The 26369-nt window shown below is 43.6% G+C and overlaps 1 protein-coding gene and 1 long non-coding RNA gene across 9 annotated transcripts in view; one reads left to right on the forward strand and one right to left on the reverse strand.

The window, feature by feature from the left end:
* NMT2 (N-myristoyltransferase 2) overlaps positions 1 to 26369 on the reverse strand; it is a 63881-nt gene that overhangs the window by 22687 nt on the left and 14825 nt on the right. For 3 of the 8 annotated variants that reach the window (XR_010141482.1, XM_054521990.2, XM_024253867.3), the window contains exons 2-8: positions 14403 to 14538; positions 8093 to 8237; positions 6047 to 6165; positions 5855 to 5946; positions 5619 to 5735; positions 3003 to 3173; positions 1216 to 1324 (exon numbers count right to left, since the gene is read on the reverse strand). Coding sequence is in view for 7 of the 8 variants with exons in the window: in XM_054521990.2 (XP_054377965.1) it covers positions 1216 to 1324; positions 3003 to 3173; positions 5619 to 5735; positions 5855 to 5946; positions 6047 to 6165; positions 8093 to 8237; positions 14403 to 14538 (889 nt within the window). In the remaining variant the exon portion in view is untranslated. Of the gene's footprint in view, positions 1 to 1215; positions 1325 to 3002; positions 3174 to 5618; positions 5736 to 5854; positions 5947 to 6046; positions 6166 to 8092; positions 8238 to 13964; positions 14008 to 14402; positions 14539 to 26369 lie in introns of all 8 variants that reach the window. The other 5 variants (XM_054521991.2, XM_024253868.3, XM_054521992.2 and 2 more) reach the window with 3 other exon arrangements.
* Positions 8237 to 14102, forward strand: LOC129048177 (uncharacterized). The gene is made up of 3 exons (XR_008510295.2): positions 8237 to 11952; positions 12791 to 12884; positions 13517 to 14102. It is a non-coding gene; the product is annotated as an uncharacterized LOC129048177 (long non-coding RNA).

Consider the following 26369-nt stretch of genomic DNA (forward strand, 5'->3'; position numbering starts at 1 on the left):
ATACAAAAATCAGTTGGGCGTGGTGGCACACACCTGTAATTCCAGCTATTTGGGAGGCGGACGTTGCAGTGAGCCGACATCCAGCCACTGCACTCCAGCCTGGGTAACAGAGCGAGACTCTGTCTCAAAAAATAAAAAAATTAAAAAATTACTTTTCGCCAGGCATGGTGGCTCACGACTGTAATCCCAGCACTTTGGGAGGCCGAGGCAAGCGGATCACGAGGTCAGGAGATCAAGACTATCCTGGCTAACATGGTGAAACCCCGTCTCTACTAAAAATACAAAAAATTAGTCAGGCGTGGTGGCGGGCGCCTATAATCCCAGCTACTCGGGAGGCTGAGGCAGGAGAATGGCGTGAACCCAGGAGGTGGAGCTTGCAGTGAGCCGAGATTGTGCCACTGCACTCCAGCCTGGGTGACAGAGCGAGACTCCGTCTCAAAAAAAATATATATATATAAATAAATAAATAAATAACTTTTCGGCTGGGTGCAGTGGTTCATGCCTGTAATCCCAGCACCTTGGGAGGCTGAAGCAGGCAGTTCACTTGAGGTCAGGAGTCCGAGGCCAGCCTGGCCAACCTGGTGAAACCCCATCTCTATTAAAAATACAAAAATTAGCCGGGTGTGGTGGCAGGTGCCCGTAGTCCCAGCTACTTGGGAGGCTGAGGTGGGAGAATCGCTTGAACCCAGGAGGTGGAGGTTGCAGTGAGCTGAGATTGTGCCATTGCGCTCAAGGGGCAACAGAGCAAGACTGTCTCAAAAAAAAAAAAAAAAAAAAAAGACAACTTTTCACATTGAGAACGAGATAGTTTAAGAAGATGATAATTTAATGAGACATTATTTCCGCTCGCTGGGTCTCTTCTCTACACTTGATTCCTGAGTTTCAATGCATGAAGAAATCAGCAGCCTGGACTTTTCTTCCTTCTTACTTAACAGACCATAAATTTCCCAAATTTCAAAACTTACTTGCCTTGAGTTCAGTCTCATCCAACTACCAACGGAACAACTTTAAGAGCTTTAGGAAAAAAGGAAAGACTGGCATTTCCAAACAAACTCCCTACCTTCCCTAGCTCCTGAGTTCCATGAAATCTCTTTCGCTCCATATTCACTTCCTCAGACACACAAGTCAGTTTTTACACTCCTGCAAATAATTCTTTTCTGCATTAAAAGCGTCAGTTGTTACAGCTTCAAAAAACTGCAAATCATTCTTACTTACATCTGGAAGTCTGTATAGCTTCATTGTTCTCTGTAAAGTCATATTTCTACTCAAGTGAGAAAATTTCACTTCTACCAATTTTCTGGGGTTTAGTGATCGATGCCAGTATCTGGAATACAATAAAGGTTTTAAAATCTAATTGATTTCTAACTCTACAAGTTTTCACTCTTTGTCTCAGCTTGGCTGTTACATAAGCATTTACTGAATACTTACGTTGTACTAGACAGAGGCTCTCATCCTATGTCATCATTTTATCCGTCAATTTTTAATCTTTAAAGTACATCTTGTACTACAGTTATGTTCCTCAGGAGTTTGTGACCTTTCATCTTTTTCACTAAAGAGGAATCTTAAAACTGCAAAAGAAATATTAATTGGCTGGGCGCGGTGGCTCATGCCTGTAATCCCAGCACTTTGGGAGGCTGAGGTGGGCAGATCACTTGAGGCCAGGAGTTCGAGACCAGCCTGGCCAACATGGTGAAACCCGATCTCTACTAAAAATACAAAAATTAGCCGGGCACGGTGGTGTGCGCCTGTAATCCCCGCTACTCGGGAGGCTGAGGCAGGAGAATTGCTTGAACCCGGGAGGCAGAGGTTGCAGTGAGCCGAGATCGTGTCACTGCACTCCAGCCTGGGCAACACAGCAAGACTGTCTCACACACACACAAAAAAGAAATATTAATCATACCCAGGTTTCCAAGTGTGTAAGGACCATCACTGATTCTACAAAAGGCCAATCAGAAAGTTTAAAAACATGAAAGTAAATCCCCTAGATTAGTCGCCTTCACTTTTACAACCTACGCACCAAAGAAAACAACTTTTTGAAAACTAGCTTAAATTTCTTCAGTGATTCCAGGCTCTGGGATAAATGATTCGTATTAAAATATACCCGTGAAGTCTAGTATTCCATTTACTTAACAAATGTAATAATTTAATAGGATATAGTAATTTTAAGTTTCATCCTATTTGAGTCAATAAAAACAGTGGTGAGGAGTGGGGAGATAAACTCTGATGTTTTAGAAACAGGTTAGTCTTGTGGGAATCTGATCATTTTCTCACTGGAATAACCTTTGAAAGCTTGACTAGCACAGACGAAGTTGTAAAAACAGAGCTTAGGTCTTGCTACTCTGAACAAACAAATACATCTGAGGCTTTTGAGTGGATGCTTATGAGACTTTCAGGACACTTTGGTGGTGCTGCAAAGCATGGCAGAAAACTGATCTTTGGGGTGGAAAGAAAATGGTATGACATTGGAATTTTAAGATCATCATGTCCTAGGTTTTCCCATGTAGAGACAGCACTCATCTTTCACATGGAATAGACTTAGAAGTATAGATCCACACAAGATCAGGAGTTCGAGACCAGCCTGACCAACATGCTGAAACCCTGTCTCTACTAAAAATACAAAAAGTAGCTGGGTGTGGTGGCACATGCCTGTAATCCCAGCTACTCGGGAAGCTGAGGCAGGAGAATTGCTTGAACCCGGGAGGCGGAGGTTGCGGTGAGCCAAGATCACGCCACTGCATTCCAGCCTGGGCAACAGAGCAAGAGTCTGTCTCAAAAACAAACAAACAAAAAGTATAGATCCAGCATTATTAGTAGGAAAATGTCAAAAACTTTTTTTTAATCACAAAATGGCAAATGATATACCAGAAAGAATACTGTACTTGGTAATTCTAGGTTCTAGTCTCCATCTCTGCTACCAGCAAAAACTACATCTAGCAGAACAGTGGTGAGGGTCAACATGTTTGACAGAGGGAGGACCTGAGGTAGAAATATGGTACTGGTACCTGCATGTGGCTACGGGCTTAGGAAGAACCACTCCCGCGGTGTACACAGCCTGGAAGATCCCTTCCAGGTTCACTCTTCTAGTGATCTCTCGGATTAGCACTGGAGCTACCCGTTTCGATCTCAACTTCTTATGAACACAAAGAAAGTTGATTTCTACCATCTTCTTCACACTAAGAAATAAAGATGGTGAAGATTAAGAGTCAAAACAAGATTAAAAATGAAGAGCCAACACATTTTAAAAAATAAGATGATAGAAAATATCCAAGAATAAGAATGCAGGCTGGGAACAGTGGCTCTCGCCTGTAATCTCAGCACTTTGGGAGGCCAAGGCAGGTGGATTGCTTGAGACCAGGAGTTCAAGACCAGCCTGGGCAACACTGAGACTCTCATCTCTACAAAAAATAGAAACACCAGCCAGTCATGTTGCCGCATGCATGTGGTCCCAGCTACTTGGGAGGCTGAGGTGGAAGGATCACTTGAGCCTGAGAGGCAGCGAGCCATGATTGCATCACCGCCCTCCAGCCTGGGCAACAGAGCAAGGCCCTGTCTCAAAAAAAAAAAAAAAAAAAGAAAGAAAAAGAAAAAAAGAACATTAAGGCCATTCTTTTTTTTTTTTTTGAGACAGACTGTCGCACTGTCACCCAGGCTGGAGTGCAATGGTGCAATCTCGGCTCACTGTGACCTCTGACTTCTGGGTTCAAACAATTCTCCTGCGTCAGCCTCCTAAGTAGCTGGAATTACAGGTGCATGCCACCATGCCCAGCTCATTTTTGTATTTTTAGTAAAGACAGGGTTTCACCATGTTGGCTACGCTGGTCTCGCACTCCTGACCTCGTGATCCACCTGCCTCGGTTTCCCAAAGTGCTGGGATTATAGGCGTGAACCACCGCGCCTGGCCTGAAGCCATTCTTTAACACAATATTTAAGAAAAATATTCTATCACTTAGACATTTCACGAATTCAGGCAGAAACACTATTCCCCATATCTCCCTACCAAAATGATTATAAAACGCACGGAGGCTCCAACCCTTTTGTTCTGAATACATTTTAGGACTTTGGTCCGTTTTAAGTTTTCAGTTTAGAAATTGGATCAGCTATGGCTCTTTACGCTTCTTTCTTTCTTTTTTTTTTCCTCTTTTGAGATGAGGTCTCGCTATGTTGACAAGGTGGGTCTCGAACTCCTGGCCTCAAGCATTCCTCCCATCTCAGCCTCCTAAAGTGCTGAGATTACAAGCATGAATCACTAAGACCTGCCCCTCCTTAAGTTTCTAGATCTGTTTTTCCTAAATTATGGTAATAACTGGGTCATCCTGGTGCAGAATCTGATAAGATGTTGCTTTGGAGTGTGATACAAACCCCTGGGATCCCTGAGAGGGGCTTTGAGCAGACCAGAGCTGGTGCGCTCTGAACTACAGTAAACCTCCTAGATCTTCAAATCCTGTTCCTGATTCTGTTTCCAGGTACACATTTCATTTGGCACAAAATATTCCTTGAGATCAAATGCTTTTCACAGTAAATAAGCTAACCTAATACACTGAAAAGTAAAGAGACCAATTATATATGACATCTTTGACTTTCATAGCTGGATCTTTGACTTTCCGGGCTGGAGATCCAAACTAAAAGTGCAATGTATTCTATGGAGAGAAAGCTTTATCTCTCCTAAAAAATTTTTAAGTAATTTTTTTTTTTTTGAGATGAAGTCTTGCTCTGTCGCCCATGCTGGAGTGCAGTGGTGTAATCTTGGCTCACTGCAACCTCTTCCTCCTGGGTTCAAGTGATTCTCGTGCCTCAGCCTCCCAAGTAGCTAGGATTACAGGCGTGTGCCACTATGCTGGCTAATTTTTGTATTTTTAGTAGACATGGGGTTTCGCCATGTTGGCCAGGCTGGTCTCGAACTCCTGACCTCAAGTGATCTGCCAGCCTTGGCCCCGACCAAAGTCCTGGAATTACAGGTGTGAGTCACCGTGCCTGGCCAAGGCTTCATTTATTCTGATACATATATGTGTGAGCATGTATGAGATTGAAGAGGCAGAGAGAGAAAAAGAGAAAAAGAAACCATTGTCCTTTATTTTTATTCACAGTCCATTTTTTTTTCTTTACTACTTAATAAACTTTATATTTTAAAGCAGTTTTAGGTTCACAGCAAAACCAATCAGAGAGTTTCCATAAAGCCTCCGCCTCCACACATACACAACCTCCCTGACCACCAGACAGCTTGCATTCAGTCATTTTTTTTTTTTTTTGAGACAAGAGTTTCGCTCATGTTGCCCAGGCTGGAGTGCAGCGGTGCAATGTCGGCTTACTGCAACCTCTGCCTCCTGGGTTCAAGCAATTCTCCTGCCTCAGCCTCCTGAGTAGGTGGGATTACAGGTGCCTACCACCACGCCCAGCTAATTTTGTATTTTTAGTAGAGATGGGGTTTCACCGTGTTGACCAGGCTGGTCTTAAACTCCTGAGCTCGGGTGATCTACCTGCCTCGGCCTCCCAAAGTGCTGGGATTACAGGCGTGAGCCACCGCGCTTGGCCTGCATTCAGTAACTTTTAAAGGCCTACTCTAATTGTAATTCTTAGAAAATAAACATATAAAAACGGCATGGACGAGCTTAAACATGTACCTGTCATAAATCCGAATGTTTGCTGGGATGGCGCTTATGAACCCGACCAGTTTTTTATTTGAAGACACTCTGACCCCACAGTGCCACTGCAGGAGCCAGCCTGGCGGACGCAGAGCCCTGAGGTCACAGTAGACAAGAAAACAGGCACCAGTTATTGTCCAAGAATACAGGAACAGACGCAGGAGTCCCCAAGTCAACAGCACCTATCCACGACATCTGTGATCGATGAGACTTACCACAACAGGAACTCGGGTGAATAGTCAAATCGGAACATATTGTCATCATCTTCTACGTAATTCTCATTTAACAACGTGTATAACTCCTTGAGCTATAAGATAAAACAAGTGTCCTATCCATGGTGCTCAGAATCAACTTAGAAGCAACGTGTGAATGCAGGAGTTGAAATTAAGAGGTTTTTACTCACTCACCACTTCAGCACTACTCAAGTCTAAAGTGTCCCACATAAAACCCTGTGGCAAAGAATACGGTTCTTGGCGTACGTTGTCTTTATCTGGTTCAATTGCACCATGAGATGTTATGACTTCATCTGAACAGGGAGAGAAAGAGAAAAAAGAAAGGCAAAAAGCGAGAATATTAAATGACAAAGCATTCTAACCATCCAAAGTGGTCAGCGACATAAGCAAAATCAGACTTAGGGCCCTCAGGTTTCAGATAATCTTTAAAAAGATGCTGTTATATCAAGCGCCTCTGGACTGAAACAGGAAAGCTAGGCAGTGGTGTGAAATCATTGCTGTTTCACCAATTATTTTTCTTTTTCTTTTTTCTTTTGAGACGGGGTCTCACTCTGTCGCCAAGGCTGGAGTGCGGTGGTGCAATCATGGCTCACTGAAGCCTCCAACTCCTGGGCTCAAGCGATCCTCTCTCCTCAGCCTCCCAAGTAGCTGGGACTAGAGGTGTACACCACAGTGCCCAGCTAAGTGTTAAATTTTTTTTGTAGAAACGGAGTCTCATTATGTTGCCCAAGCTGATCTCAAACTCCTGGGTTCAAGTGATCCTCCCACCTCAGCCTCCCAAAGTGCTGGGATTATAGGGGTGAGCCACCGCAGCTGGCCTATTTTGCCAATTAAATAAAAGGAGAAATTCTTTGTCATCCAGTGACAAAGATGACATTACAAAACAACAGTGATTCCGAGTCTCAAGGCCTACAGTGCAGCCTTATCTTACACACTGTCATAAGCAATGTAGGTTTCATTCGACAGCCTTGGGAGTTGTGTTCTTTTTACTGCATTTCCACAAACTGGGAGAGGAAAGGGCTGCGGTGACCTCTGCCCCTTCCAGCAAAACCTAAAAATAATTTCAAGGCTGGTCACTTCTCCCCATCTGAACTACTAGCAGCGTAGTCCAAGCCATCACAATTTCTAGTAATTTCCACCAAGATGCGTTTCCAAGTCATTCTCTGCAGAGCTTCCCAACATGGTAGGACTAAAACCCAGGCTCTTCCCCACGGCTGCTGCCTGCCTCGGCCCCTCTTCAGTGCTCCCTGCCCCCTGCTCCCAGTGCTCTGGCCATGATGACCGGGGCTGGCCTCAGCTCAGGGCCTTCCTGGTGCCTTCCTTTGGCTTGAGGCCCTCTGGTCCTCAAGGGACTGGCCCCTTGGAATTCCCGACAGAAGCTTACGCATCACACGTCACTTTCTCCCAGCATCTGTTGCTTAACTAAAGCCTTTCTCTACCTCAGTGTCACCCCTCCTCCCCAGCCTGGCCACCTTTTGTCCTACTTTTCCACCACTGTTTCCAGGTGTGTGCCCTGGACCATGCCTGGCATTTAATAACAGACACTCAACAGACACCTGCTCAATGAGGGACCCTCAGGGCCTGGTCCTTCCATCATAGAACCTTATATACATTTTTAATACTCTAATAGGCTAGGTGCGGTGGCTCACACCTGTAACCCCAGCACTTTGGGAGGCCAAGGCAGGTTGATCACTTGAGCCCGGGAGTTCGAGACCAGCCCAAGCAACATACTGAAACAGCGTCTCTACAAAATACAAAAATACAAAATACAAAAATACAAAAATACAAAAATTAGCCAGGTGTGGTGGCGTGCACTTGTGGTCCCAGATACATGGGAGGCTGACAGGGGATCACTTGAGCCCAGGAGGTGGAGGCTGCAGTGAGCTATGATCATGCCGCTGTACTCCAGCCTGGGTGATAGAGTGAGACCCTATCTCAAAAATAATAATAATACTAGTAATGTTTCAAGTGTGGGGAAATTGGATGTTTTTATTGGGATAGAAATTGGACTAAAATAATGGTTATCGAAAGCCAATGTCACTACCTAATATTTATATTTTCAGAAGAAAAATATTACTCTTGCATAGATTTCAAATCTGTGGTATGAAATAAATGATACACGTGAAGTTAACACTCTTTGTGTTTTTGTTGTTGTTGTTGTTGTTGTTGTTCATCCAGCTTTGTTTCTGGGGAAAAAAAGAGAAAAGCAGAAAAACTTACCTAGTTTAGGTACCGGTTGTGTGTCCCAAAACTGGTATCTGTGCTTTGCAGCCTCGTCAATGTTCCTGGCTGGGCCCTGGCATGCGGATAACAGCTCCATTGCTCTCTGGATATCCTGCAACTTCTGCATTGGAACACTGGGATTCTACGACAGCAAAGACAGACACAGAATATGAGAGAGCAGCTGCTGATCTTAAACTTGAGCAGATGCACGTGTATCTGCCTCAGAGACTACAATACCTAAACACTAACAATCCTCCTCCAAGCCCCGTCAAGGCCATGGGCTTGTGTGTTACACATGAAAATAGAAGCAAACCCTCTGTTAAAGGTAACAACAGTTGTCTAGTTTTAATGGGGCTCTGGCAGTTTGGGGAATCTAAATTGAAGCACGCTTTGCTTCAGTTTCCCATCCATCTACAAATGGTCCGCGGCATTACTCCTCTGGGAGAGACGTGCAATGCATGCATTACTGTCATCCAGCAGCCAGGCAGCCACGAGCCTTGGGGGCACTGTCAGAGTAAATGCTCTGCAGGAGCAATGAGGGGATGAGGGAAAGAACTTCTAGAATGGAAACACAGCAGAGAAGGGAAGGGAAGGGGAGGGGAGGGAAGGAAGAAAGAGAGAGAGGGAGAAAACAAAGAAAGAGAAAGAGAGAGAGAGAAAGAGAGAGGATGGGCCGTGGTGTCTCACGCCTATAATCCCAGCACTTTGGGAGGCCAAGGCGGGCAGATCACGTGAGGTCAGGAGTTAAGAGACCAGCCTGGCCAACACGGTGAAACTCTGTCTCTACAACAATACAAAAATTAGCTAGGCATGATGGCGGGTAATCCCAGCTACTCGGGAGGCTGAGGAGGGAGAATTGCTTGAACCTGGGAGGTGGAGGTTGCAGTGAGCTGAGATCGCGCCATTGCACTCCAGTCTGGGTGACAAGAGCGAGACTCTGTCAGGAAGTGGAAAGGGAAAGAGGAAGGGGAAAGGGAAGGGGAAGGGAAGGAGGGGAGAGAGAGAGAAGGAGAGAGAAAGAGAAAGGGAGAAAGAGAGAGAGAAAGAAAAGAAAAGAAAGAAGGAGGAAGGGAGCGAGGGAGGAAGGAAGGAAGGTAGGAGGGAGAGAGAGAGGGAGAGGGAGGAAGGGAGGAAAGGAGGAAGGAAGGATGGATGAAAGGAAGGAAAGAAGGAAGGGAAATCTGAACTCAGTACTGAACTGGGATGAAAATGATCAAGAAAAGAAATCTCTAACCATGCCCCTTCCTCCCAGCCACACCCTTCTCCTGACCCTCCTGATCCTCCTGATCCTCTAGAGACAAACTCTCCCACCAGAAAGACGAGCAATTTCCTCTGTACTTCAGATCCTGGGCAACCATAGCCTGTCGTTCCCAACCCAAGTGTTGGAAACTGGACTCCTTTTTAGGTAAAACAGTACCTTTACATTCTAAGGTTCCTTTCTCAAAGCCAATATTCCCGCCAGCTCTTGAGGATTCCCCAGTTCTTTTTTTTTTTTTTTTTAATTCCTCAAATAACGTAATAATACATGGAACATGAGACTACTTGAAATGAGAGGACAGCGCAGAGGACTGAATATGGAAATCAATGACTTTTTTCAATATGTAAAATTACTGAGACATTGTAGAACTTTGATACCATGCAAAGAATATTCTTCGCTGTAATTCAGAAAGTGGTTAGAAGTTTCAGAGCCCTTCGGTTTTGCTGTATGTCAACACAGGGTGGACACCATTGAAAGGTACAATTGACCCTTAGAAGTTTATAAAGAGCAACTTTGGACTTCTGTTCCACTTGGAATCTGAAATCTGTGGTCTGGAGCACTAATTTTAACCTGGGAAGCTTACTCATCTTACACAGCACAGAACAGGGTTTGTTTCATACAAACACTGTCAAGAACCCTAAGGAAACGAAGTTCTGAAGTCCAGCTGGAGGCAGGTGAAAGTCTTCTTGTCTCCACTTGGAAGTCTAACAGCACAATCCAAGATTGCCACAGTTTTTGTAAGCTGTTTATCTTACATTTGTTTAATATCAAAATCATAAAGGTCCTATCTTAATGACACATACAAATTTAACAAAATACTTTTCCGGTTCTCATTATTATATCTTTGGATGACTTCTTTTCCTTGGGTGTCTTTTAAGTCCCCAACATTAAAAGGAGCAAATTTCTAGCAAAATGAAATTCACGTGTATCTGAACTCCAGCAACACCATCTATTAGAAGACCTTACAATTTAAATAGTTGAGATCACAGCGTATTTCAGCTAATAATGCTTCACTGTGCATCCGTTTAGCTTCAAATGGCAAAGTAGAGCCCAGTCTTATAAAAATATAACTACAATGACTATAATGAATTTGTCATGGTAATTTTTCTTTCTTGATTTAATTTTTTTTTCCTTGATTTCTTTCCTGGTTTCTGAGTTAAATCTTCTAACAGTAATATATCAAACTCAAACTATTTTGCAACAGACATGAATCAGCATCTTTGTTCCACGTGACCCAATGACCAAAATGACCAACTCCATGAAGAAGACTTCAGAGTGATTTGTTCCCTACCTAATTAGCTCATCGGTTGACCAGCACTCTCTACATGAAATGTCCCTTTGCGAAATATTGATATCCCAATGCTCACTATTTAAATGCTTTCTTTCTTCTTCCTCTTTTTTTTCATTTTGAGGCAGAGTCTCACTCTGTCGCCCAGGCTAGAATGCAGTGGCATGATCTTGGCTCACTGTGACCTCTGCCTCCTGGGTTCAAGCGATTCTCCTGCCTCAGTCTCCTGAGTAGCTGGGATTACAGGCTTGTGCCACCACGCCTGGCTAATTTCTGTATTTTTAGTAGAGATGGGCTTTCACCATGTTGGCCAGGCTGGTCTTGAACTCCTGACATCAAGTGATCTGCCAGCCTCGGCCTCCCAAAATGCGGTGATTACAGGCATGAACCACCATATACGGCTCTATTTAAATGCTTTCTGAAAGTAGATTCAAATAAACACAATTTCCAAATCCACAGGGACAAAGCAGTAAGGGAAACTCAGCTATGATCAATTCTTACGCCTGTCCATTCACCTTCCATAGTAGCACTACCTGGGAAGAATGAATGTGTGTCAGGCAAGGTGAGATGCATATCTACCCGACATTAACTTCCCACGATTCCACTCCTATGTAAGAGGCAGGTATAGTCTCTTTTTCTTCCACACATGCTTTCTGTGGCATACTAACCATCAACTATACTCTTTACCCATTGTTTTCCAAATTTAATACCTTGGAAAAAATGTCCAAGTTTTATAACACGAAGAAGTTTATAAGAATCCAAATATCGTTTTTATTTTGGTTCTTGTGTGTAGACCAGAATATTCTGCAATGCAGTCCACTGTAATTTATAGTGCTATCTAGAGTTGGCATAAGCTTAAAGGAAAAGAGCCCCAGATTTAAAAAATGCAACTGAGAAAAGCCCATCTTAAGACAATACTGACTTCCTCCAAATTAAGAAAAGAAATTCCCTACTGTGATGGTTACTACTGTCAACTTGATTGGATTGAAGGATACAAAATATTGGTCCTGGGTGTGTCTGTGAGGGTGTTGCCAAAGGAGATTAACATTTCAGTCCATGGGCTGGGAAATGCAGACCCACCCTTAGTCTGGGTGGTCACCATCTAATCAGCTGCCAGCACAGCTAGAATACAAAGCAGGCAGAAAAATGTGAAAAGAGAGACTGGCCTAGCCTCCCAGCCTCCATCTTTCTCCCGTGCTGGATGCTTCCTGCCCCCGAACATCAGGCTCCAAGTTCTTCAGTTTTGGAACTCGGACTGGCTCTCCTTGTTCCTCAGCCTGCAGATGGCCTATTGTGGGACCTTGTGATCATGTGAGTTAATACTTAATAAACTCCCATCTATCTATCTACCTATCTATCTATCTATCTATCTATCTATCTATCTATCTATCTATCTATCCGTCCATCCCATTAGTCTATCTATCTATCTATCTGTCTGTCTGTCTATCTATCTATCTATCTATCTATCTATCTATCCATCCATCCATCCATCCCATTAGTCTATCTATCTATCTATCTATCTATCTATCTATCTATCTATCTATCTATCTAATCTATGTGTGTGTGTATGTATGTATGTATGTATGTATGTATGTATGTATGTATGTATCTATCTATCTATCTATCTATCCATCCATCTCATTAGTCTATCTATCTATCTATCTATCTATCTATCTATCTATCTATCCATCCATCCATCCCATTAGTTCTGTCCCTCTAGAGAACCCTGACCAATACACCTACTATATAATGCCAAGAGTTCGCCACTGCCTGGCTTGGCTCTAGTTTCTCATAAGTGACCAGAGAGAGGGGAAAGGCTCACAGTCACTAGAGGTGGAAGGGATGGGCAGAGACCAATGGTGATGCTGAAAGCAACAGGAGATGTCCACACTGCAGGTCAGGGATGCCACGTTTATCTGATGAAGCGACATTTAAAAACGGGAAGAGTATTTTGCAAGCTTATAGTGGTATTCTCTATGCGTTACCTTGGAAAGCTGTATCTAGTGGGTAGGATATTTATTACCTGAGAACCAAGTTGAAAAGCCAGGGAAGAAGATTACATTTTCTTCTCACCCTGCAGTCAGTCAGGGAAAAATTGGGGCAAGTAATTTTCCTTCTCAGTGATTCCTGGTTCTTTTGTGTAAAACAGGTGACAACAACAAAACTACCTGCAAGACTCACTTCATGGAACACAACAGAAACTCTGTATAAGAAAAAAGGAAATCCACAAAGCTTGTAGAATGGTAACAACTACCATATATATATATATATGCACTGTTTTAGGATGTAAAAACTCTTGAATAAAAATGCTCCAACTGGAACCTCAAGATCGAACTGTGAGTTAGAGAGAAGATAAGGAACTGGGCTGAAGGAAGTGTAGTACCCAGGCAAAGGCACACAACTAGTGAGCAAGGGGGCAGAGATCAAACTCAAGGTCTCAGATGTCACCCCTTGAGCTGTTTCCACAATACCACATGCCACTCACATTGATTGATTGATTGACATGGTCTCTGTTGCCAGGCTGCAGTGCAGTGGCGTGATCTTGGCTCACTGCAACCTCTACCTCCCAGGCTCAAGCTATCCTCCCACCTCAGCCTCCCAAGTAGCTAGGACTACGGGTGCATGCCACCATGCCTAACTAACTTTTTGTATTTTTAGTAGAGACAGGGTTTCGCCATGTTGCCCAGGCTGGTCTTGAACTCCTGGGCTCAAGGGATCTGCCTGCCTCGGCCTCCCAAAATGCTGGGACTACAGGCATGAGCCATTGTGCCCGGCCTGTTCACAATAATTTATTTGTAGGTACGATCATCAAAATCATCTCTATTTTGTAATATTTCTAATTCTACCCCTTTTCTTTCTCTTTTTTTTTTTTCAGCCAGGGTCTCTCGCTATTGTCCAGGATGAAGTGCAGTGGTGTGATCATAACTCATTGCAGCCTTGAACTCCTGGGCTCAATGGATCCTCCCACCTCAGCCTCCCAAAGTGCTGGGACTACAGGCGTGAGCCACCGTGCCTGGCTGATTCTACCCTTTTCACTGTGAGTTTCTTGCATCAAGAGGGCTTTGTGTTTCCCAGAGGCCCAGCACACAGGGTGCCTGGGAGTTGGCTCCACAGACAGGGATGGCTGCCATCTGTGCCACCAGACGCCCACGCAGTACAACCAACCCTCTTCTTGGCCACCATGTGCCAACACAGGACCCAGCTGGACAACTTCTGGTTTGGTTTAAACTAGGAGAATGTCAGGAACTATTTCCCACCCTTGGCACTAGAATGAAGAACGACCGCTGCAAACTGGTTTGATTCAAAGTCAACGAGAGACTTACCCATGGCTGCTCCCGCTGAAATCTGCTGCCAGATGGTGTTGTGCTATTCAGGTAATTAGACAGACACCCAGAAAAATTACAATGTGAATATCTTCTGAACGAAAAGTAATCAAATATTAAAGTGTAATTTCAAAAAAACCTAACAAGCTCACATTGAGACTTTCTTCTAGAACGACAATCTAAATACAAATTCACTGAGAAAAGGGAAAAACGCAGCAGGTATCCACACACACACAAAAGCACAGTGTACCCCTTCATTATTTGGGTGCCAAAGTCCATTTTAAGGAGGCTGTCAAGAGTTTCCAGTTACTAGTGGCATTCAACACACAGTCACAACAAAGTCCCTACACATCTGATCCAGCAGGGCGCTAAACTGCGTAAACCCACTCATATGCACGAGAAACCACACAGGGGAAAAAAATAAAACAGAGCTCTCACTTTCGAAGGCTGCTGAATTTTAATCTCCTGGGAATCAGATGCCGAGTCTGACTTGGTGCCTCCGGAATTTGGTTTCTCCTTTTTTCTCTTCTGTTTCTTCTTTTTCTTTTTGGCTCCCAAATACCCTCCAGGACTTCTGCAGGAAATGCAAAGATGGTGAAACCAACCAACAAACAAAAATCATTAAATGAAACTGAATTGCACACAATTAATCATTTCGAAAAACACAGATGTTACACACAGTAGAAAATAACTGTGTTAGGATGTAGGTGAGGAATAAAAGGTAGTGGAGTGATGACGATAACAGGCAATGCAGAAGAATACCAGTCCCCGCTCAGTCATCCTGCAGGTGCTTAGATGTCACGAAGCAGAAAGATTGCAGAGATAAAGCACATTTTATAACTGAAGTAAAATAGTTTCCACGGTTATCACTACTCTCCTAATCTACATTTAAGTCAGCTTTCGGGAGGAGAGATACATGATACGAAAAACTCCATTATAAAGATCTCTTGGGTACAACAGAACACTAATCTTGAAGCAACAGAACTAAACAAACCGCTTTTTTGCAGAGAAGGAAATGTTCCCTGATAAAGATTTTTACTAGGGGGGGGCTAACAATGAAAAGCTCTAAGTGTCTAACTACAGAGAGAGACCCTGTCACAAACAAACACAAAGTGCTAGTTTTGTTACCTAGCATCTAGGTTATAAAGGAACTTTTCTTTCCAATGGTTATTCATGTTTTAAAGTAAGGAACTTTTCCATTTAAAATGGATAATTCCTCTGTGCCATCCAAATATGAAAGGCATTGTGCAATAGTGAGAGAAACTGTTTAAGAACTAAGCACTCTGTTGGGCACAGTGGCTCATGCCTGTAATCCCAGCACTTTGGGAGGCTGAGGCAGGTGGATAGCTTGAGCCCAGGAGTTCGAGACCAGCCTCAGCAATAAGGGGAAACCCAGCCTCTACCAAAAGGAAAAAAAAAAATTAGCCAGGTACAGTGGCACGCACTTGTAGTCCCAGCTACTCAGGAGGCTGAGGTGGGAGGATAGCTTCAGCCTAGGAGACAGAGGTTGCAGTGAGCCAAGATTGTGCCACTGCACTCTGGCCTGGGCAACAGAGCTGGAGAAAAAGAAAAAAGAACTAAGCACTTGAGCTATAGATTCATATTTCCACCCCAATTCTAAAATAGAAAACAGTGCTTATTTTGGGAGATACATTAAGACTTTGTCAAATGGTACCCTAGTGGTTTAAAAATAGTAAGGCTTTGCCACCTCACAACGAGCAGTTTATTTTCATCAATAGAATCAAATTTGTGCTATCATGATGTTTATATTTAAAATCACCTGGTGGCCAAGGACACTCATCAATATCTGACTAGCAATTGGGATTAAACAAACATATCACAGCCAGGTACGTGAGCTAGAAATATGCTGCAGATACGTTCAGTTTTGTATATTCTCTGGTTTGGGAGTAGGACTGTTTTAGGCTTTCCTCTCCCAATGTTCCTATTGCTGGCACCCTGTGAATTGGTGAATCCGTTGTACTGTTACAGTGTGATTTACGTATGCATTTGCATGTGCCACTTAAGAAGTCTATTCATAATTGCGTCCCTAAGGTCTCCAATGCCTCACACCAGTACATACTAATACAAATGCTTGTGGAATGAATGAATGGCTCTAGAGGTGGTGCCATCACATATTCCCAGGCCACAAAATACTTCTGAAAGCTACCATTGTTCCAACCTCAATGGTAAAGCCTACTGCAACTTACTATCCAGTAATTATTGAACATTTACTGTGTGTTCAGCATTATCTTGGGGCCATAGGCTGGGGAGGAGGGACCAAAATCATGGTGGACATGCCCGTGACTTCACAACCCAGGGGATTATCCCTCTCCCACCTCTACCATTCTAACTGCTACTGGTTATGGCTTTCCAGAAACCACTAGGAGCCTGGAACCTCACAGCTTTTCTGTATAATACTTCCACTTCAAAATATCTCCAAATTTCCAAGAAGCTTGGTTACAGGGAGATACAGAATAAAAGGCAGTGACTGGGAAGGATGCTTTGAAGTAGATGCCTATCCAACTGGATGAAAATATATTTGTCCTGAGTGTCAGTTAATAATTTTCTCAGCCAGGCATGGTGGCTCACGCCTATAATCCCAGCACTATGGGGGGCCGAGGCGGGAAGATTGCTTGAGCCTAGAAGGATCTCTTGAGACCAGCCTGAGCAATATAGTGAGACCCTGTCCCTACAAAAAATAAAAACTTAGCTGGGCATGGTGGTGTGCACCTGTGGTCCCAGCTACCTGGGAGGCTGAGGTGGGAGGATCACTTGAGCCTGGGAGGCTGCAGTGAGCCATGATCATGCCACTGCACTCCAGCCTGGGCAACAGAATGAGACCCTGTCTCAAAAACAACAACAACAACAACACAACAACAATAATAATAGTCTCTAAAACAGATAAACTCATGGAAACTTGAGGGGATCTGGAGACATTTTAAAAAATTAAAACACCAGACTATTTCACCAAAAAATCCTTAAGTAAGTTTATATCACCTATTCTATAACTTACAAGGCTTGTTCAATGAGATTTCCAAAACTCCATTTTGGGAGTTAATTGATGCTACACACCAAAACTTTTTTTTCTTCCAAACGGTGTTGCTAAAATTTATATTCTTATTTTGGCATAATGGAGAAAGCGTCACCATTTTTGTTTACTCTAGTTCAGCAAGAGTTTTTCTCTCTTTCATCTCAACTTTAAATTGACAGGGAGCTACAGAAATGGGCACTAAGTTGGTCATCCCAGCCTCCAAACTCCCAGACATATCTGACAGCATTTATAAAATGATGAGAGGCAGAGCTTCCCAGCCCTTCAGTGAGGAAGAGCTACTTTTCCATTTCCTGAGGCCATGAAGGAAACGAAACTTTGAGAATAAGAGCTGACCAGTGCACCACTTGATACCCATGAGGATAATTATAATCAAAAAGAAAGAGCCAGGCCAGGCGCAGTGGCTCACGCCTGTAATCCCAGCACTTTGGGAGGCTGAGGCGGGCAGATCATGAGATCAGAAGATCGAGACCATTCTGACTAACACGGTGAAACTGCGTCTCTACTAAAAATACAAAAAATTTGCCGGGCGTGGTGGCGGGCGCCTGTAGTCCCAGCTACTCGGGAGGCTGAGGCAAGAGTATGGCGTGAACCCAGGAAGCGGAGCTTGCAGTGAGCGGAGATTGCGCCACTGCACTCCAGCCTGGGCTACAGTGCGAGACTCCCTCTCCAAAAAAAAAAAAGAAAGAGCCAGCGCTGGGGAGGATGGAGAGACGCTGGAACCCTCATACACTGTTGATGGGAATGTAAAATGGGGCAGCTGCTTTGAAAAACAGCTGACAATTCCTCAAAACACTAAACACAGATTCCCTGTATACCCTAGCCATTACACTCTTAAGTACATAACCAAGAGAAATGAAAACTTACGTCCACACAGGACCTTGTTCACAAATATTCACAGCAGCATCATTCATAACAGCCAAAAACTGGAAACAACCCAAATGTCCATCCTCTGATGAATGGACACAGGAAATGTGGTCCATCTATAGGATGGATTATTCAGCAATAAAAAAACAAAGAGCCGATAAAAACCGCAACATGAATGGACGCATCTTGAAAACACTACACTAAGTGAAAGACACCAGTAGCCAAGGACTACGTATTGTATAATTCCGTGTCTATAAAATGTCCTGACAGGCAAATCCACAGAAACAACTAGATTAGTGGTGGTCAGGGGCTGGGAAGATGGAGGGCTTGGGCATGATTAAGGGATGTGGGTTTATTTTGGGAGTGATGCAAATGTTCTAAAATTGATTGTAGTGATGGGTGCACAACTCTGAATAAACTAAAAGCTGCTGAATGGTATACTTTATTTATTTTTAGTTTTTAGTTTTTGAGACAGAGTCTCACTTTGTTGCCCAGGCTGGAGTACAGTGGTGCCATCTTAGCTCACTGCAACCTCTGCCTCCTGGGTTCAAGTGATTCTCCTGCCTCAGCCTCCCAAGTATCTGGGATTACAGGCACGTGCCACCACGTCCAGCTAATTTTTATATTTTTAGTAGAGACGGAGTTTCGCTACGTTGGCCAGGCTGGTCTCAAACTCTTGATCTCAAGTGATCCACCTGCCTCAGCCTCCCAAAGTGCTGGGATTAGAGGTGTGAGCCACCAAGTCCGGCCTGAATGGTACGCTTTAAATGAGTGAGTGGTATGGTATGTGAATTATATCAAATGAAACAGAAGTGTTGACAGGTGACACTCCTGTCCCTGGGGGTGACAGGATGATGTTATGGCCAGAGCAGATCAGGAGTTGGCTGTGGCTGCTTAGCCAGTGGTCTGCGTCCCACAGGACTCCAGGTACTCTGGAGGGAGATACATGACAGAAAGAGATGCCCCTGTGCCTGGGTGGGAGAGGTGCTAAGCGGGCTTCCAGATGCTGAAGGCAAATCCATGCCCAGGAGAAGACTCTCCCTGGAAATCCAATGAAGAAACACTAATTCAGACTCCCAGTACTCGAGGCTGATTACTGAGTCATGGAAATTCAGCCCTGCGTATCATGTGGCCCTTTAAAAAGATTCCTCGGTCTTCAAGAACACAAGTCTCACCTCCCTGTTCCCCAGGGTTTCACTTGAAAGGTCCACAAAGAAAAGGCTCTGTTTTGCCACCTCTGAAATCTCAGACACTTCAGCTTGCATCTAGAGAGAATCAGTGGCACGTTCAGACCTCAAGTAGAAATGAATACATTCCTTCTCAGTCATGGAAATGGCAAATATTTAATGAGCACATCCAGCAAATCTCTTCAAAGAAGTATTCATGGAAACTACAGACAAGACTCAATGGGATAGCCAATGTAACTGAGCCATGTAAATGCTTTACAGGTGGTCCAGGATGATATCCACAAAACCCATCGTTTCTCTCTTTGGACTCACAGCTGGACAGCACTTGCCAGCTGCCTTGTAGCCAGGTATGGCCACTGACTGAGTTCCAGCCAGCGGAAGTGATGTGTGTCACTTCCTGCTGCCCAGAAACCCCTGTGGGTGGCTTCTCCATGTCCTTCCTGTCCTTTGTGCTGTTTGGATGCAGACATAGGTGAGACCCCCAAGGATGGCAGAGCCACACGATGGCGCAGCCTCGACCCTGGATGACAGAATGAAGGAGAACTCCCTCACCATCGTCAGAACATGTGCCCAGGGCTGGTCCGTGAATGAGAAGGGAACTTCCACTGTGTTGTTCAATCCCATGTTAGGGTCTATTGATTACAGCAGCCCAGCCTCATACAACTAACACATTGATCTTAAGAGTGACATCAGGCTGGGTGCAGCGGCTCACACCTGTAATCCCAGCACTTTGGGAGGCCAAAGAGGGAGGACTGCTTGATCCCAGGAGTTCAAGACCAGCCTCATCAACACAGAAAGACCCCCATCTCTACAAAAAAATTAAAATTAGCCAGGTGTGGTGACATGTGCCTGTAGTCTCAGCTACCTGAGAGGCTGGGGTAGGAGGATCACCTGAGCCCAGGAGGTCAAGGTTGCAGTAAGCTATGTTTGCACCACTGCATTCCAGCTGGGCAACAGCAAAAGATCCTCTCGCTCTCAAAAAAAAAAAAAAAAAAAAAAAAAAAAAAGAGTGACATCAAAGGAGCTCAATTTTTGTATGTGAATTCCAAGGATAAAAAGTAATTTTAAATTTTATCAGGTACCACCGGAGGGATAACTTAGCTCCTCTCTACTGTGAAATAGAAGAAACATTAGTGGTTTGAGACTAATTATTTTACAAATATTTCCCCCCTGAATTTCCAAGTTCATGCATGGAAAATGGTGGGAATACAGCTGATTGTAATCTTCTCGTTCGTATTTTCATGCATTTTTGAACTAGTGTATAATAATCACAATACCTTTGTAAGGAAAACATTATTAAAATACAACAGAACTGAAGAACAAATAAACAGGTCCATGAAATGCAACAGACATATCAGTAACAACCCATGATAGTAAAGAAACTTGATATATAATAAAGATCACATCATAAATCCGTAGTGGAAAAAAACTTTTTAATACATAGCATGAGAAAAACTGAATTCCTATATGCAGAAATACAAAATTAGTTTGCTACATCCCACAACATGAAAAAAAAAAACAACGAATTCCAAATGGGTGAAAGACCCACACTTGGAAAACAAAACCTTAAAACTAAAGGCGGTGATGTCCATTTACTCCACATGTTTCTAGTGCCTAGAACAGTGTCTGGCATTTAGTAGATGCTCAAGAAAATATCTGTCAAATGAGTAAGTGAAAGAATTAAACGATAACTTCATAACGTCAGTGAAGGAAATAATTACTCCAACAAGGACTCAGAAGTACAAACCATAAGAGATAATAACTTTTGAGTACACCAAAGTTAAACATTTCATGGTAAAGTGATTATAAAAAAATTTTTATGTTACAGAATAAGGTTAGACATTTATAACACAAATGAGAAAGTATTACCAGCCAGAATATATACAAAGGTCTCTTCTCTTTCACAATTTATCTCTAGGATGGTATAGAAAGACAACATTATATTCTGGCCAGGACTACAGGCATTAAGTAGAGTTTGACTACCTGGGTTTGAATCCTGACTCCCCAAGTTCTCAGCTATGTGACTTTGAGTTTATTACTTAACCTCTCTGTGCTCCAGTTTCTGTAGCTGTAAAAGGATGATGTTTTCAAAAAACAGTATTAGGCCAGGTGCGGTGTCTCATGTCTGTAATCCCAGCACTTTGGGAGGACAAGGCAGGAGGGCTGCTTGAGTCCAGGAGTTCGAGACCAGCCTGAGCAACATAGCAAGACCTAGTCTTTATAAAAAATAAAAAATAGCTGGGCATATTGGTGTGTGTGTGTGCCTCTGGTCCCAGCTACTCGGGAAGCTGAGGTGGGAGGATCACTTGAGCCCAGGAGTTTGAGGCTGCAGTGAGCCGTGATCGTGCCACTACAGTCAGCCTGGGCAACAGAGTGAGACCCTGTCTCAAATAAATGAATAGTATTAGAAAAAATGTGAGGATAAAATGAATTCATACATCTAAGAATTTAGTATATAGCTGGCACACAGAAATCATTCGGTATAAGCCAGCTATTATTATGATTGTACTGCTTTAGTTTTTAAATATAATTTATTGCTAGCTGGAACTGTATTGTCTCTCTCTAACTAGAACATAAGATCCATGAAACAGTGTTTTCCATTGTATTCCTAGCACCGAAAATAGTGTCTGACATATAAAAGATCCTCAATAAGTATTTGCTAGATGAATGGGAAATCAATAAAAAAATCATTAAGAAAAAGACAAAAGACTGACAGAAGAATGGGCTGACAATATGAATAAGCACTTCACAAAAGAGGCAGCCTTAACAACCAATAAGCTCAAGAAAACATGCTCAATTTCATCCATTGATTTGGCAAACATTTTAAAATCTAAGAATATCAGAAGAATGTGAGGAAAGGGAAAACTCACATGCTGTTGGTAAAATGTAAACTGAAACAACCACTTTGTAGAGCAGTCTGGCATTGCTGCTGCCACCACCACCACTGCCACCACCACCACCATCATCACCATCACCATATCATTACTAACATCGTCACCATTATCATCACCACCATCGCCACTACCATTGCCATCACCACCATCACTGCCGCCATCACCACCATCACTGCCACCATCATCACCATCACTACCATTACATCATCATCACCACCATCATCACCATCATATCATTACTACCATCATCGCCACTGTCATAATCACCATCACCATCGCCACTACCATTGCCATCACCACCATCACTGCCACCATCATCACCATCACCATCATCACCACCATCACATCATCATCACCACCATCATCACCATTATCATCATCACCACCACCATCACCACCATTGCCAATACCATCGCTATCACCACCATCACTGCCACCATCATCACCATCACCATCATCACCACCATCACATCATCACCACCATCATCACTATCATCACCACCATTGCCACTACCATCGCCATCACCACCATCACTGCCACCATCATCACCATCACCATCATCATCACCACCATCACATTATCATCACCACCATCATCACCATCACTATCACCACCACCACTGCCACCACCACCACCACTGCCATTACCCGTATCATCACCATCATCATATCATTACTACCATCATCACCATTATCATCATCACCATCATCACCACCATCACCACTACCATCACTATCACCACCATCATCACCATCACATCATCATCACCACCATCGCTACCCCCATCATCGTCACTGTCACCATAATCACCACCACCACTGCCATCACCACCACCACCATCATCATCACCACCATCATTATCACCACCATCATCATCACCACCATCATCACCACCATCACCATCATCACCACCATCATCACCACCATGATCACCATCATAATCACCATCATCATCACCACCATCATCACCATCATCATCACCATCATTATCACCACCATCATCACCATCATCATCACCATCATTATCACCACCATCATCAACATCATCATCACCATCATCACCATCATCACCACCATCATTATCACCATCATCATCACCACCATCACCACCATCATCACCACCATCATCATCACCACCATCATCACCACCATCACCATCATCACCACCATCATCACCACCATGATCACCACCATCATCACCATCATAATCACCATCATCACCACCATCATCACCATCATCATCACCACCATCATCACCATCATCATCACCATCATTATCACCACCATCATCAACATCATCATCACCATCATCACCATCATCACCACCATTATCACCATCATCATCACCACCATCACCACCATCATCACCATCATCACCACCATCATCATCACCATCATCATCACCACTATCATCACCACCATCATGATCACCATCATGATCATCACCATCACCACCATCACCACCACCATCACCACCATCATCACCACCATCATTGTCACCATCATCATCACCACCATCATCATCACCACCATCATCACCACCATCATCACCATCATCATCACCACCATCATCATCACCATCATCATCACCATTACCACCATCATCATCACCACCATCATCACCACCATCATCACCATCATCATCACCACCATCATCATCATCATCACCACCATCATCACCACCATCATTATCACCACCATCATCACCATCATCACCACCATCATCATCACCATTACCACCATCATCACCACCATCATCATCACCATCATCACCACCATCATCACCACCACCATCATCACCATCATCATCACCACCATCATCACCATCATCATCACCACCATCATCACCATCACAATCATCACCACAGCAGGAAACACTTTGCAACACTTACTATGTGTCAGGCACTGTACCAAGCACCCTACAGATATCAACTTTGTAAACTGTCACACTCGGAGGTAAGTGCTATTATTATTATTATTCCCATTTTATAGATGAGGAAACTGAAATAGAGAGAGCTTAAGTAATTTGCCAAAGGTCACATGGCTAATAATGGCAGAATCAGGACTTGAATCCAGACAGTCTGGCTCCAAAATCCACATAATTACTACCCTACGTTGTCTCTCATTTACGTACTTCCTTGGGTTGACCATCTTTTCAGATAATTACCAGCAATTTTTAGGTCTTTTGTAAACTGCCTAATTGTGACATTTGGACATTTTTTATTCACCTATTTTATGGAAATGTAATAGATCTTTGTGCTATGTGTGTGCACATGCCCCAGTGTTCTGGTTGGAATACCAAAACTCTTCACTAGAAGGAATAACACTACTAGGAAAAAAATATGAGGTTTTGGTATAGTTGATAAAAAACAAAGGTAACCCAAAGGTTCATCACACTACCTGCTGCTGGAGGAGAATTCACACCCACAGTTGGGGAAGTTGGCTAAGGTTAACTCAGTTATCAGGGTGTACTGGCCAAAGTTGGTCCTCATCCTGGATCAGGGGCACCCATCTTACCTAAGTTGATCATGTGACCATCAAATTCAATAATGGATTTCACCTGCAGTTCAGGGTTTGACGAAGTCACACAAATGAGTTTGTTTTTGTCAGTGGTTCATTTGTGTAATTCCAGTATGAGTTTCTTTACTCTTTTTTTCCCAAGTGTAATGCAGAGTCCAGAGCAGGAAGCCAACCTTCCAGCTGTCATCATCTGGCTGCACTACGGCCTCATCTAAAGTAGGATTTCAGCTCCATCATGGGTCTGGTAGCTTCAACCCATACTTAGTGTGCCCCTTCTCCTCTTGGGATTGGTGTAGGAAGTATCTACAAAGCAACATCGTCTCTGTGCAAAGCAGTAAGTCATGGACAAGCCCTAGAAGGCTCAGAGCTCAGAGCCGTCCCAAAAGTGTATGGCCAGTGAGGGACAAAGATCATCATCAAAGATCCATCAGGCAGGCAGGTGGCTACAGCTATTGAGGCTACAGCTTTGGATAAAGGTGACTGTGAGACTAGCCAATAATTTAAATATTTACACAGCTGTTAGCAGCAGAGGATGCCTAGCTCTAGACAATGGCTGAACAATAAGCCCTGGAATCAATACAAGCATGGCTGGAAGAGAGGAATCTTGATGATCCCCTTTGCTAGCTTCTAGTCCAGTTTGTTAACTAGTCCCTCTTCGCTAGCTTCTGGTCTAGTTTACTAACTAATCCCTCTTCTTACATATTGGGTTGTTCCAAGTTTTTGGTTCTCCTAAACCTGTACCATATTTGAAATGTGGGAATGTATATTCTCATTAGCTTCTTCCTTTCTTTTTTTTTTTTTTTTTTTTTTTTGAGATGGAGTTTCACTCTTGCCGCCCAGGCTGGAGTGCAATGGTGCAATCTCGGCTCACTGCAATCTCTACCTCCTGGGTTCAGGCAATTCTCCTGCCTCAGCCTCCCAAGTAGCTGGGATTACAGGCATGCGCCACCATGCTGGCTAATTTTTGTATTTTTAGTAGAGACGGAGTTTCTTCATGTTGGTCAGGCTGGTCTTGAACTCCCGACCTCAGGTGATCTGCCCGCCTCAGCCCCCCAAAGTGCTAGGATTGTAGGTGTGAGCCACAGTGCCTGGCCAGCCTCCTCCTTTCATAATTATCAAACAATTTTGGTGTCTACATCACACAAAAGCCCAATTCTGATAAGAGATAATGTTAAACTATAATAAACTTTCATATAACACTCATTGGCCAGAAACACGTCTCGCATGAAGTTTAGTTTGTGAAGTAAGACCTGTCTTTGTAGACAGTGCAAGGTCGGAATACAGGAAGAAATATTTTAAATGCTTTAAAAATTTGTTATTTACATATCTTTAAGATCATTATATACAATTGAAGATGAAATTCAAATTGTTCAGCCATTTGACAGACAAACAGGGACAGATCTGTGGCTTATGAGCCTCAAGGGAGCTGGTGGCTCAGAAGAGTTGAGTTCTAGACAGTTTTAAAAAGAAAAAAAAAATTGGCTGGGTGTGGTGGCTAACGCCAGTAATCCCAGCACTTTGGGAGGCTGAGGCGGGTGGATCACCTAAGGTCAGGAGTTCAAGACCAGCCTGGCCAACATGGTGAAACCCCGTATCTACCAAAAATATAAAAAATTAGCCGGGTGTGGTGGCACGCGCCTGTAATCCCAGCTACTCGGGAGGCTGAGGCAGGAGAACTGCTTGAACCTGGGAGGCAGAGGTTGCAGTGAGCCAAGATCGTGCCACTGCACTCCAGCCTGGGCAACAGAGTAAAACTCTGTCTCAAAAACAAAAACAAAACAAAACAAAAGTTGTAATACTCAAACATAGAAATATGAGATAGCTTGATCCAAGGCTGTGATATGAGTCTGTGATATGTGTCCAAGGGCAAAGGCCAGAGATGAGAGA

The sequence above is a fragment of the Pongo abelii genome, chromosome 8, assembly GCF_028885655.2.
Source record: "Pongo abelii isolate AG06213 chromosome 8, NHGRI_mPonAbe1-v2.0_pri, whole genome shotgun sequence".
NCBI classification, from domain to species: Eukaryota; Metazoa; Chordata; class Mammalia; order Primates; family Hominidae; genus Pongo; species Pongo abelii.